General features: G+C 34.3%; 1 protein-coding gene across 3 annotated transcripts in view; it reads left to right on the top strand.

The window, feature by feature from the left end:
- The window catches only part of SERAC1 (serine active site containing 1), a 96793-nt gene that overhangs the window by 36931 nt on the left and 44808 nt on the right, over positions 1 to 15054 (top strand). For all 3 annotated transcript variants that reach the window (XM_074187924.1, XM_074187925.1, XM_074187926.1), the window contains 3 exons: positions 1286 to 1448; positions 8581 to 8731; positions 12262 to 12400. In XM_074187924.1, coding sequence (XP_074044025.1) covers positions 1286 to 1448; positions 8581 to 8731; positions 12262 to 12400 — 453 coding nt within the window. The remainder of the gene's footprint in view (positions 1 to 1285; positions 1449 to 8580; positions 8732 to 12261; positions 12401 to 15054) is intronic.

Below are 15054 nucleotides of genomic sequence, written 5' to 3'. Positions count from 1 at the left end.
GTGCTGATAGGTGAATCCATATTCAACTTGCCAATTGGACCAAATCTTTTAGGGAACTTAAAAAGTTGCTTGTTGGCACTCTGACATTGCATTTAATATAACCTGTGAGCTCCCAGAGCTATATCCCTGTCATGGAGTTCGGAGAACAGCAGAAAGCAGAGCAGATGGAGAATTTTGGCATAAAAGGAAGTTTATAAAAGCTAGATTGGGTTTTGGTGGTTTAAGATTAAGGGCAGAATAGATGATGTAGTGATGCCTGAGTTGCTGTCTTCCTAGGCATTTCTTATCTATGTGAGTTTTCTAAGTTTCTTGTTCCAGATTAATAAAATTTGAATATTGAAAAATAAATGTCTTAAAGTTGCCAATCTGTAAAATTAGTGAATAGTTTAGCTAGTTGAAGGTGTAGTGATAAACTGAGAGATGAAGGGGGGGAGGTGAACTGTAGTATGAAGCAGTTTTTTGGTATTCCAAGTGTCCTTTTCTTTTTCTTTTTCCTTTTTTTTTTTTGGCCCTGGTGCTTTCTCTTTTGTTCCTGGTTCTTTTTTAATTTTTCTACTACAATCCCAGACCACTTCTGTCTTTTTCTCTGATTTCCCCTTCTCAATTTTTTTTCCTTTGTCATTGTCTTTGACCAGTTATTGGAAGCTGTAGACTTTGCTTGCTTAACTCCTCTGACTATGGTTGAATAGAAACAGAGTTTGCCTTCCTCTTTTTCCTTTTTTTTAAATACAAGGCAATAGGATTAAGTAACTTACCCAGGGTCACAGAGCTAGGCAATTTTTAAGTGTCTGAGGCAGGATTTGAACTCAGGTACTTCTGACTCCAGGACTGGTGCTCTATCAACTGTGCCACCTAATTGCCCTAATTATCTTCTTCCATAGTAGATAATTCATGAGTTAGATGGGCTTTTACTAATGTTGGAAGAGGTCTTTAGAGTCAGGGTCAACTACAGAAGCCAGTGTCCAGCTTATTTGATGTAAAGAAAATTCAGAACATGATAAAGATAAATTTATGTATGATATATTTGTGGGATTTTTTTCTTTATGATTCTGATAGTGAGGAGCACTTTTTTCCCTCTGAGGTGGGAAATTTGAATTTTTTTTCCCTTAGCTCAGATCAACTAATTAATGAAATCCAGCAATTTTGAATGATTATAAATGGTTTTCCAAGTTTGGTGATAGTTTTTATATGTGTACTGAAATTTAAATACCAAAAAGGACCGTGTAATGTGGTATAGGTCTGTATATTTTTACAACATCCAATTTTAATATATTTATTATGTTAGATCGCTACACATTGTGATAAAATTCAAGCAAATGGAGGCCTGCAACTACTCCAGAGAATATACCAACTTCACAAGGACTGTCCTAATATACAGAGAATTATAGTTCGTATTATTGGAAATATGGCATTGCATGAACATCTGCATTCAGCTATAGTCCATTCAGGTAACAAGTTAATGTGTACTCTAGGTTTGGTGGGATTTTTTTAATTGCTTTATGATTTTAAAAGTAATTTAAATTGTTGAAAAGAGTTCAGTTGAATACTTTAAAGCCTAAGCTATGTTCTTCTGAGGACAAAAATCATACAGCTACTGGTAATCTGAATTCTTAGATTTTATGATCCTGATTTCACCAGTTTATTGCTCTGTGCCTTCTGGGAAAATTCTGCCTACCTATATCTTATGAAGGTGTGGAGATGACTCTGAATTCTTTTGAGCACTTACCCAGTTGATGTACTCTTAGTTTATTGTCCTTATACCATTCTTGTTAAGGTTGTAGTTTCTTAAGAAAAGCTCCAAAAGACTAGATATCCCTTTGCCAACTTCAGAGAACCTTATAAAAATATTCAAAGGTGAAATGCTAACACATTTTGAAATATGCTGTTATTAATATCCAGTAATTTTTTACTTGATGAATGAAAAATAATCAAAATAGTGACCCTGAGGATTGACTATCATTGTATGAATTATTTTGAGTACAGTAGTTTGTCTACTAAAACAAGAGGATGATGATTGCGTTAGTAGAAACACAAATGAAATAACAAATCCTTCAAATTATGATTGCTATCACATCCATATACTGTAATTTATACAGCCATTCATTTCTTAATTGATCCACCTAAGTTTCTGTGCTGTTCAGGTCTTTTTATCAGGAATGAATGCTTGGACATTTTTTTTTCAATAATAGTTAATTTTTCTCTGTATTATACTCAATTTTTCCAGGTTAATTATTCTTGTAAGCCTAGATCTTTTGTCTTCTAGACTATGTCTCTCTGCTTCTTTATTTTATTGACATCTAAATTGTGTATGATCTGGACTAAAGCTCTTTGGTACTTGAATTCTCTCTGGTTGCTTGCAGTATTTTTTTCTTTGACCTAGAAATTCTGAATTTTGAGTATAGTATTTCAGGGAATTTTAATTGTTGAGTTTCAGGAAATAATTAGTGGATTCTTTCTATTTCATTTTCCTCTGGATTTCTATTTTGTTTTTTCCTTTGGGGGGAGGGTTGATCTTAGTTTTCAGGTAGTTCACTGATCCATTTTTTTTTTCTGGCAAGGCAACCGGGGTTCAGGATTTGCCTTGGATCATGCAGCTAGTAAGTGTTCTGTCAGAAGCTGGAAATGAACTCAGATCCTTATTACTCCAGGACCAGTGCTCTATCCACTGTACTACCTAGCTGTCCCTAGTTTATTGTATCTTGAGTGATCTCTCTTTGATTTTTTTCTTCCATTAGTTATTTTTGATATCCTACTTTTTTTTTTAGGTTTTTGCATGGTAAATGGGGTTAAGTGACTTGCCCAAGGCCACACAGCCTAGGTAATTATTAAGTGTCTGAGGCTAGATTTGAACTCAGGTACTCCTGACTCCAAGTCCGGTGCTCTATCCACTGCGCCACCTAGCTGCCCAGATATCCTACATTTTCTTATAGTTTTTATATCTTTTGACTTTAAGATTCCTTGTCTCATAGACCCATTGTTTTCTATTAATCTATTTAGTCTGTTTAGACTCAGGATTTTCTTTTAGTTTTGTTTTATGAGTTATTGTGGCCAAAGATTTCATTACTTAATGGTCACTTATGTTGGGCTCTTCCTTGCTTAGCTAGGTTTGTCCTTGGACAACAGATAGAATCTTTTGATGGAAGTCTTTTCTGCTTCTGTCAGAATTTGCACTTTCCATGTAGTCTGGGATAGCTCAGATGATTTGCTCATCCTGATGAGATGCTCGATTAGTTCTTTTCCTGAGGATTCCTTGAAGGTAATTGATATTAAGTCATCAAGTGATATTATTATATGAGTATTCTGTAGATCAAAAAAATTGAATTATTGAAAGCATTACTAAAATATGTAACTGGGTAAAACTTTGGGCTACTCTAGTGGACTGAATAGTATATAATATGAATAGCCCATATTTAAAACTTTATGAAGACAAAATTTATAGATAGGCTGGATAAATCAGCAAGTCAATATTCAAAAAAAGTAGTAAACATTATTATGAGCCAGGCACTAATGCTGAGGCTTCAAATGAAGGCACAAGACAGTCCTTCTCTAAGGGACCTCACAATCTCATGGATTACATTATCCAATCAATTGGCATTTTCTTAAAGCTTTTCATTATATGATAATAGTGATCTATTGGGGGCAGCTAGGTGGAGCAGTGGATAGAACACCGGTCCTGGAGTCAGGAGGACCTGAGTTCAAATCCAGACTCAGATACTTAATAATTGCCTAGCTGTGTGACCTTGGATAATTCATTTAACCTCATTGCCTTAAATAAAAAAATCTTTTAAATGGTGATCTATTATTGCATGTGAATTTGACAGTAATAACATAAAGCAGACATCTAGAAATATTTCCATTTGTAGATGGAGACTGAACTATAAAATACAAGAGTTGTCAAAATGACAATAGTTCTTTTGGCTTGACAGTAGCAAAATAAACAAATTTTGCCTTAGGTATAAATTACTTCTGATTCTTTTAAGAGTGATTCACTTGGGGGGGCGGCTAGGTGGCGCACTGGGGTGGGGCAGCTAGGTGTCACAGTGGATAGAGCACCAGCCCTGGAGTCAGGAGGACCTGTGTTCAAATTTGGCCTCAGACACTTAATAATCACCTAACTGTTCAGCCTTGGGCAGGCCACTTAATGCCATTTGCCTTGCAAAAACCTAAAAAAAAAAAAAAAAAAAAAAAGTGATTCACTGTTTTGATTTTATATTACAAATTATGGAACAATTAATATTTTCATTGTTTCTATTCTTTTACAGTATATGCATACTTTCTTTTAAAGGGTTTTATAATTTTTCACATTTGTATTGTTCTAGTCTTGCCATTTTTAGCTAGACTATATTAGAAGAAAATAAGGTTTCTTTTTCTTTTATAACTTTAATCTAACCTATAACTTTAACATAACTTTAACCTATGATAGCTGTTGTTTTCATAAAAGGAAGGTATTTAAACTTGACAAAGTGATAATATATTCCCATAATTCAAATATATTAAGTTAATTTATGATCTCATCAATGTAGTTATTCCCTTCACTGCTACAGATGGCATATCCAGACCTTCTCAAGTTGTGTGATGCTTATCTGTGTTTTTCCTTAGATTTAAAGCTTCTTTGAAAATCAAATTGACAAATGAGAGAATATAATTTGTTTAGTCTTTAAAAGTAGTATAAACTCATTATAATAGAATTAATAGGGACCTTAATCCAATCTTCTCTTTTTATGAGTAAACTGAATTCTGAATAAGGGAAGTGTCTCATTGAAGGTCTAGTGATCAGTTAGTGAAAGACATCTTCTAGAACATGAATCATTTGACTCCATTTGAGCTCTCATTACTATGCATCATTTTGACTCAATGATAACAACAGATATTTAGAAAGCTTCTATGATATGCAGAGCATTGTGCTGATTGTTAAGGTATATATAAAGCTTAGCAAATGCAAATTTCCTGCTCCAATCCAGCTTACAGTGGGGGGGGGGGAGTGATTAAGATCTAAGTACAATATATACACCATTTTAGAAGAGTGAACTAGAGCGGTGCACTATATAATCAGAGCTACAAAGTTAACCCTATTGGTGCATCATGAAGATTTCCCAGAGGAAGCAGAATTTGAATGGCTAGAATGGCTAGAAATTTAACAGGTTGACAGGGAAGGAAAACTTTTCCAAGAGTATAGAAATTTTAGGGTATGTTTGGAGATAGAAAATGTAACCTAGTTCAGTTGAAGTATACAATACATGGAAAGAAGTAGATAAGATTGTAAAGAAGGACCATGAATGCTAGACAAAGAAGTAAGAGCTTAAATCAGCAGGAAGTAGAAAGCCATTGTACTCCATGGAACTCAATGAAATTTTCATCACTTTGAAGGAGAGCCAGTTTTGATATATCATCCCTTTATGGTATTTTGTTTTCATCCCCTTCCACATTTCTTCCAATTTCTAGTAAATGAATATTAGGATAGTCCTTTCCTGAAACTTGTGTAAACTGCTAGCAGAGATCAACTCTTTTGGAATATAAAATCATAGAGAATTCTTGGGAGTACAGAGTTAAGACGCTTGTCCTGAATCAGCCAAGCCAGTATATGTCAGAGGTGGGACTTGAACCCAAGTCTTCCTGATTTCAGTGCAACTTTCTATTTAATATGCAAAGCTAGCTCTTCCAGTAGTTCATTTTAAAAGTTACATCTCCAATTTTTAAAACCTTTTTTGAGTATCTTGTAATATTTAAAAATTTACATTTTGAACGGCTTCTTGGTTAGTTTATTGAAAATGTAGAATGATAGTTAAATTTTTAAAAAACCTTTATTTAGTTTAGTTTTTCTAGTCATGTGATTTTATAGCCTATGACTGATGCCAATAGTAATCTTATAAAATATATATTAGTTATTTAATTATATTGTGTATAAATTTTAATTTGTAAACATTTTATCAGTTTTTAAAAATCACATCTGAGATTTTGTTGACATAAGATATTTTCAAAGAGGAAACTCCTTCTACCAATGCTCATAATCTACAACTTCTTAGTTTCTTGAAGGGAAATTTAAATCCAGGTCTTCTTTTAGGCCTGTTCTCTTATCTACTGTCAGGGGACTTCTCACAAACATTAAGAATATATTATGGTATTATATTCAAAACACTATTTCTAGCTTCTGAGACTACAGAGTTAAATAGGACTTGGTTCCTGTTCCTAAGATACTTAAATTTTTTTTTTAACAAAGCAAAGGGATTAAGTGACTTGCCCAGAGTCACACAGCTAAGTAAGTATTAAATGTCTGAGGTAGGATTTGAACTCAGGTTCTCATTTCTCCAGGGCCAGTGCTCTTATCCACTATGCTACCTTAGTTGCCCCAAAACACTTAAAATTTTATGGGGCTCAGGAGTAGTCAAGATAAGATATGTACATGTATAATAAAAGACCAAATGTATTAGTTATAAATATAAAATCTAGTTTGTTGAGAAATTTTAGGAGGGAGAGAGAAATAGGAATGGAAAATGAGAATGGTAAATAGACCACTTACCTAGAATACATACACGAAAGGAGTAGAGAAGAGAAAATGGAAAAGATACGATAGGAGATCCAGGATACTGATGTTGAGAGGTTTTTAAAAGAAATTTTATTTATTTAAGGCAATGGGTTAAATGACTTGCCCAAGGTCACACAGCTAGGCAATTAGGTGTCTGAGGCAGGATTTGAATTCAGGTCCTCCTGACTCCAGGGCCAATACTCTATCCACTATGCCACCTAGCAGCCCCCATGAAAGTTTTTTAACTATATTGTCTCTGCATTGGAATCTTTTAAGTCATAGAATAACCCCATTGCCTTAAATAAATAACATTTAAAAAATATCTAAAAAACCCCTAGGTATGTTTGAACAAGAGAAACCAGCAGAGAAAGAGAAATTGAAAGAGGACATGGAACCAGGGAGGAAAACGGAAAGGTAGCCGCGTATAACAACATTGAATCTGCAAATAGTCCTTTGATCATTCTTTGTTTGTTTGTTTGTTTTAGGGTTTTTTTGGCAAGGCAAATGGGGTTAAGTGGCTTGCCCAAGGCCACACGGCTAGGTAATTATTAAGTGTCTGAGACTGGATTTGAACCCAGGTACTCCTGACTCCAAGGCTGGTGCTTTATCCACTGTGCCACCTAGCCACCCCATGATCATTCTTTCTTTTAAGAAACACTGAGTAATATTGATTGGAGCTAGAATAATTTGTTAAAAGCATTTTTCTTTTTACATTTTAAAAATTTTATTTAAGGCAATGGGGTTAACTGACTTGCCCAAGGTTACACAGCTAGGCAATTATTAAGTGTCTTAGGCAGGATTTGAACTCAGGTCCTCCTGACTTCCAGGACTGGTGCTCTAGCTGCCCCTTGAATACATTTTTCAAGGTAATAGGGCAAATGATCATTTCATCTCATAGTTTGATGTTTAAAATTTTCTTTCAGATGAAGATTTTTCCTAAACAAGAATTAATAAATCAAAGGAGAAGGTAAAATTTTCTGATATGAAATTACATATATTATTTTAGAATTTTCAAACTGGATCTTACACTGACCAACTCCTACAAAAGTTAAGACTAGAGATTTGAAGGTTTTAATGATCAGTTTCTAAATTAGGTATAACATTTTAGAATATCCAGGTGGCATCAAAGTCAAAACATTGAAAATGTATAGTAATAGTTAACATGTTTTTGAAATAGGAAGTTTTATTGAAAAGCAAAAGTCCCATAATATGATGAGTACAATATAATTTCTCAGTGGACACTTGATAAACAAAGGCTTTTTAAAGTATAGTTTCTATACGAGGAGATGTAAAAACATGCGAAGGATGTTTTTGTTGTAAAAGGTGAATTAGATATGTACTTTTGAAAGAGCTCTGTAAAATAATAAAGGACTAATTCTCTGCTCCTGTTTTCCATTTCCAGAAAAAGTAGTATAAGAGAACATTCCATGAAATTAAAGCCATGCTATTTAGAATTAATAAATACTATACTTTGGGGCATCTAGGTGATGCAGTGGATAGAATACCAACCCTGGAGTCAGGAGGACCTGAGTTTAAATCCAGCCTCAGACAATAATTACTTAACTGTGTGAGACCTTGGGCAAGTCATTTAACCCAATTGCCTTGCAAAAACCTAAATAAACAAACAAACAAACAAATAAATAAATGCTATGCTTCTCCTCTTAGTAATTAATTTGCAGGATGTTTTTAAAGACTCTTGGGTTATATATTGTTAATTATTCATTCATAAGTTGAGTTTGAAAAGGAATTTTTTTTTTTGTCAAAGGTAGAGGTTCAAATAGTGAAAAGTGATTTATAGATTTGCAGCTTGTTTGGAAACATTTAGCATTGACCAACCACCATCTTATATACTTCTAGACTCATTAGATCTAAGAAAATTACTGTTAGAATAGATTCATAAATTTGGGAAAAACCTTGTCTCAGGAGAGAGAGAGAGGTGGGGAGATATTTATTGCTTGCTTTCCTTATCCTTCAATTTAAAGTCTCTGCCCAGCTTAATTCTCAACAATATGAGACTTGGTTATATAATAATTGAAGAGGATTTTTTTTTATACTAGGCTGGGTTTCGATACTGGCTGAAGCAGCGAAATCCCCCCATGTCATTCAAGCTTCACATGCTGCCAGAACCCTGGCTAACCTGGACAGGGAAACTGTGCAAGAAAAGTACCAGGATGGAGTATTTGTACTATATCCACAGTATCGCACTAGGTAAGAAAGCAGAATGGAATAGAATGACTTCCTTTTCTTGGGGATGTAAAATGTATAGAACTGAGATTTTAATTTTCCTTTCATAAATTAAAGGCCATTTTAATATAGGGGAAAAAAATCCTGAATCAACAGGAATTTCTTAAAATACTAATTTTATCTCCCACCTGAGGAATCTTCAGCAGGCTCTCTTATTTCCTACTATGTGTGGGCCCTGCTCTGTCTTCTTTTAGACCTTTCATAATCTTAGCCCACCCCTACAGTTCTAACCATATTTCTGATTTCTCCTCAATATGCACAGTTCACTATATTCATATCTCTTATCTCATTATTATGCATATATCCTGCATTCATTTCCTCTTTGTACTTTTGCTCATTTTGTTCCTATTGCCCCTTTCTTTCCTTTTTGTGTATATAAATCATTCATTCTTGAAAATTGAGTTCAGTTCCAATATCTATCAATTTCTACTTTAGCTAATATCATTCTCCATTCCTAAAATTTCTGTTGTCAATGTCTTATAGTTTTGTACTTAATTTTCATATTTTTCTTAAAATCTCATGTATATTAGCTTTCTCTTTATATAAATTATGCTAGCCTTGGGATCAGGGTCTCTTATTTTTATTATTTCCCCATAATACTTCTCTCTTATTGATTGATTGATAATATTTTATTAAATAAAATTCATCTGAGTCACTATTGAGACAGTGTTTGGCTTAATGGTTTGAAGAGAGTGATTGAAAGTCAACATTTATTTAGCTAAAATGATTCTTTATCTGACTTCTTTGGAAAATTAGATGATTTGGTTGAAGGAGTCTTATAGACAGCTGAAGTTCCTCCTTCCATTGCTGAAATGGTTTCCTTCTAACTATTTTTGAAAGAAAAAATTTTATTCTAAAATACATTACATAAATCCTTAAAAGGGCAACTAGTGGACATAGTAGCTAGACGACTAGGTCTGGAGACAGGAATACCTGAGTTCAAATCTGACCTCAGACACTTGATAACTGTCACTTAACCATATTTGCCTCAGTTTTCTCATCTGTCAAATGAGCTGGAGAAGAAAACAGCAAATCACTCCAATATCTTTACCAAGAAAAACCTCAAATGGGATCATAAAGAAATAGAAATGACTGAAACAACTAAACAACAACAAATCCTTGACTTGGAAAAAGAGTAGATAAAATATAATTTAATTTTTTCTGATAATTACTTAACATTATCATGAACACCATTCTACACTCAAATATAGTGATACCTTTAAAGTGATCAAGAAACTTGTGGGAACAGTTTACCTTTTAGTTAAGTGAACCCTGAGTGTATTTTTTTTTTTTTTTAGGTTTTTGCAAGGTGGTGGAGTTAAGTGGCTTGCCCAAAACCACACAGCTAGGTAATTATTAAGTGTCTGAGACCGGATTTGTACTCAGGTACTCCTGACTCCAGGGCCGGTGCTCTATTCACTGTGCCACCTAGCCACCCCATGTATCCATGTTTTTTTGATTGCTGTTTCTCTTGTAATTTCTTTCACTATTACTGATCTCAAAGTATAAGGCCATCTCTGTTAATCCTTACTACTTCTGATTTATTTTCTCTTATAACCTAAGAAGTAAAGAATGTTTCCAGAAAAGAACAGATAGTCAAAACTTAGCAAGTAATTTTAATTTTTTAGGAATATTAAGTTATTGTACACCCTAATGGCAACATGGGGTGATGATCAACCTTAATGGACTTGCTCATTCCATTAGTACAACATTCGGGCACAATTTTGGGCCATCTGCGATGGAGAATACTATCTGTATCCAGAGAAAGATTGTGGAGTTTGAGCAGACTAAAAATTATTACTTTCAATTTAGGGGAAAAAAACCCCGTTATCTTACTATGTAATTTTGCTATCTCTTATACTTTATTTTTCTTCCTTAAGGATATAATTTCTCTCTCATCACATTCAACTTAGATCAATGTATGCCATAGAAGCAATGTAAAGACTAACAGACCAGGGTGGCTAAGTGGATAGCCCTGTAGTCAGGAGTACCTGAGTTCAAATCCAGCCTTAGACACTTAATAATTGCCTAGCTGTGTGACCTTGGGCAAGTCACTTAATCCCATTGCCTAAAATTTAAAAAAAAGACTAACAGACTATTTTCTGTGGGCGGTTGGGGGGGGCAAGATTGGGAGGAAATGGTAAAATTCATAATAAAAATTGTAAAATTCAAAAAAAAAATAAAAATAAAAATAAAATTCAAAATAAATAAAAAATTTTATTTAAAAAAAGAATATTAACTTAGACTCTGAGGTGGTACTCCTATAAACCCATGAGAATAAACTTTATGATAGCTATTTTCTTACTGTTTTAAGGCACTGTTTTCTGGCTTCATGACTATTTGGGATTATTAAGGTTGATGAATTCTGACCACCAGATTGCTACATAGTCTTCCTTTCAAAAATGAATCTAGGAGGAGATTATGACCTGGAGAAAACTGATAATTAAAAAAAAATTCAACAGTGGCAAAACTTTTTATATAATTTAGAAACATTGCTTGTACTGGTTTTTTAAAAGTTATGGTCACAGGGCGTCTAGGTGGCACAGTGGATAGAGCACCGGCCTTGGAGTCAGGAATACCTGGGTTCAAATCCGACCTCAGACACTTAATAATTACCTAGCTGTGTGGCCTTGGGCAAGCCACTTAACCCCATTGCCTTGCAAAATCTTAAAAAAAAAAAAGTTATGGTCACTACCTGAACATGTATCATTGTTATGGTAGTACCAATAGTATGGACCATTGAGATTTTACAAAATAGTTAAATTTGAGGAAGATTTTTGGCATTTTTTTGTTCTTTTCTTTCTTATTAGTGGTTTGTAAATATGAATGTATAACCAGGGAGCAATGGAAAGTGCTTTGTAATATGAAATCTTAACTGTCATTTTAATTTCACTTTGTAATCAAAAGTATTTAACAGTGTTTCATATGTATAAACTTTGCCATTAAAATTCCAGCCATAATTCCTCCTTAATTTGCCTTCCCTCAGAATGTATGTAGAAAGAAATGTGTTTTAAATCTTTATTTCTGATACAGATAAATTTCTACCTTGGATAAATATCAGTATGAAAGTCTTTATCTTCTCCCCTACACATATAAAGACAATGTAAGGACAGATTATTCTTACTCTGTTTTTTCATATTCTTTTGTTGGTTCTCTGAAATATATAACTCATGAGGGAGGATATGAGGGAATCTAGTTGTGTTGACCACCACCCCATTCTTTACCATGTTTGATTTGACTGACCCTAAGGGTTAGATTTGTATCCTAGCCATCACTCACTTTTTTGGTTTATGTTCTTTGTATAGCCTAGGCAAAAGAAGATAACCTTCCCTGAATACATACATATATATATAACCATGATATATATACTAATTAGGGTTCACTGTGTTTCAAATAGAATTGGCAAAGCACCAGGTAAAGAAAGGATATCAGAGATTCTCACTAGTACACTAATGTACATATTGTGCTTCTTTTTAAATTTTTTCTCTTATTAGTCAGCCCATTAAAGCAGATGTCCTTTTTATTCATGGCCTTATGGGAGCAGCTTTCAAAACCTGGCGTCAAGAGGATTGTGATAAGCTTGAAGTTGAAAAGGCCTCAGATGAAGAATGTTACACACAGTGTTGGCCCAAGGTAAGGAAAACAGATTAATTCTTGGGAGATCATTGTATTCAAGGAACCCTGCAGAGAGAATAGCTAGTAAAGTTTTGATATAAGCAAAAGTTTTATGTATTTGTTTTGAGTCCTCTTTTCTCTTTCTCTTCCTTGGTGATCTCATTTAGTCATGTATTGAATTGTCACATCTATGAAAGTGACTCCCAGATCTAAATATGAAGCCCAAATCTTTCTCCTGAGTTCCAGATCTTTCTTCCTGTAGACATCTAAAGCTTCTTAACATATCTAAAACAATACTTATATTTTCTCCCATACCTAAATTTTCTCCTGTAGACTTGCCCATTTCTCTGTCACAAACTTTGGTTTGATAGTTTAGTCATCTTTAAATCTTTCTTTTTCCCCCTTCCTCTTTTCACCTAATCTGTTGGCAACTTTACCCTCAAAATGTCTCACGTCTGTCCCCTTCTCTCCAATCTCACAACCAGTTTCTCTTCCTCATTGTTGTAATTGCTACTTAATTTGTCTACCTGGATCTGGTCCCTTTCCCTTCTAAAGTGACTGTCCCCACACAGTTGTCTAATTAATGTTACCAAAGTATAAATATGACTTTGTCATATCACTACAAAACCAAACCTTCAGTTCCACGTCAGCTTTGGATAAAATGCAAAATTCTCAGACTGACATTTTTATGTCCTCTCTTGCTTTAATTTTAGTCTAATTTTCCTTTATACACTATATTTTAGTCAAGTAGGCTTGCTAGTTTGCACACAACATTTGTTTTCATGCCTTTCCAAAGGTACTTCCAATTGTTTATAGTGTATTCCCTTCTCACCTCTGCCTTATAACATTTCTTGCTTCCTCAAAATATAACTCAGACAATCCCTTCTACAAAGCCTTCCCTTTTATCTTCCAACCCACCTTTTTTTTTTGCTCTCCTTGAAATATTTTGGTTTATATTTTATGTTCATTTACCTGTGTAGCTGTTTTTCCCTTCCTTGCAATAGAATGTAAGTTCTATGGAGGTAGAAATTGTATCCCCAATGCCTTGCATTTTTTAGACACTTAATAAATGTTTATTGAAATGAAATTATAAAGGAGACCAGAAGTCCATCCTAATAATTGTCATGTTTGTGCCATTTACATCTGTATCTTATCTACTTAGTAACACATAATGTATGAATTAAGTACTTCAGTCTGTGGAAAGTAAAAAAGAAAAAAAAAGGCCTTTTACAGAAGTGAAATGTTACTAATATAAATGAAAACTATTTCATTGGTAATAAAATTAGATTATAGTAATCATCAATATTCATTTAATGGTTAGATATTTCAACCATTCATTATCACAATATTAAATTTTTCAGAGCAGGAAATAGAAATTTCTGTAGTATCTGAAATTAAAACAACTGTATGATCAAGAGAACCTCAATATATTTATTTATCTTACAAGATCCCTTTTACATAGCAATAGTGTTGTTTATACCTTGTCTGCTGGGACATTGAGACATAGAAATATAATTTACGGGGTGGCTAGGTGGTCTTGGAGTCAGTAGTACCTGAGTTCAAACCTGGCAACAGACACTTAATAATTACCTAGCTGGGTGGCCTTGGGTAAGCCACTTAACCCCATTGCCTTGCAAACCCCCCCCCCCCCCAAAAAAACAAAAACAAAAAAGGGCAGCCCATTGCAAAATGATGAAATAGTCACAAAGGAAAAATTAGTAAACTTATTCATTCAGCTCAGCATGGCACAAAAACATAGCTAGAAGCCACAGCCCTAGAAAAGAAGTCTGACCAAGAAAACCAGAAGAAACTTAAACTGGACAACTGCATCAGGGATTAAGTGAACAGTGATCCTAAGCCTTAGCAAAGTATCAGAGACCATAGCAATATCCCCATAGGGGAAGAGAAACACTGAAGTGTGCCAGCACTCTGAGCCCATATGTACCAGTGGAGATGACAACCAGTGACAGGAGCCCAGGAAATTGAGATTGGAACCAAATAAGACCTGACAAACTCCTCTAGACTTATGGAAGGGGACAAGAGCCTAACTTTGGCCAAAAATCTCAAATTATAAACTTCAGCTAGAAATATGACTTAACAACAGAATGAGACACGAGATATCATGAAGAAATACTATGAATCAAAAGCTATCCAACATGAAATCCCTGAAGAAAATAACTTCACAAGTAAAAGTCATAATTATCAGGAAAATAAATGATTTGTCCACAAGAATATCTAGAAGAAAAAACTAGAATTTTTTTTTACAATAGTCATATTATAAAAGTAGACATGATTCTCCCCCCACAAAAAAACACACGAAGAGAAAGCTTAAGAAAAATAAAATGGGGGGGAAGTGTGCTTCAGTCTGTATTCCAACACCATCAGTTTTTTCTTTATCAGAAGTCCATAAGAGAAATTGCTTCAATTTTTTTCCCCACAGTTACTATTGCCGGATCTTCCCTCTCTTCTATCACCTATATCTCCCTCCCCACTCCTGTCCTCTTTCTCCTGTCCCTTTCCTGTCCTATTTTCCTCTAGGGTAAAATAAGTTTCAAGACTTAATTGAATGTTGATGTTATTTCCTCTCTGAGCCACTTATTATGAGAGTAAAGACTCACTCATTTCCCCTCATGTTTCTCCTCTTCCATCCATTGCAAAAGCTGTTCCTTGCC

The sequence above is a fragment of the Macrotis lagotis genome, chromosome 5 (assembly GCF_037893015.1).
Source record: "Macrotis lagotis isolate mMagLag1 chromosome 5, bilby.v1.9.chrom.fasta, whole genome shotgun sequence".
Taxonomy (NCBI): domain Eukaryota; kingdom Metazoa; phylum Chordata; class Mammalia; order Peramelemorphia; family Peramelidae; genus Macrotis; species Macrotis lagotis.
Note: the sequence above shows the minus strand (reverse complement) of the source record. Positions and strands in the feature narration are given on the sequence as shown.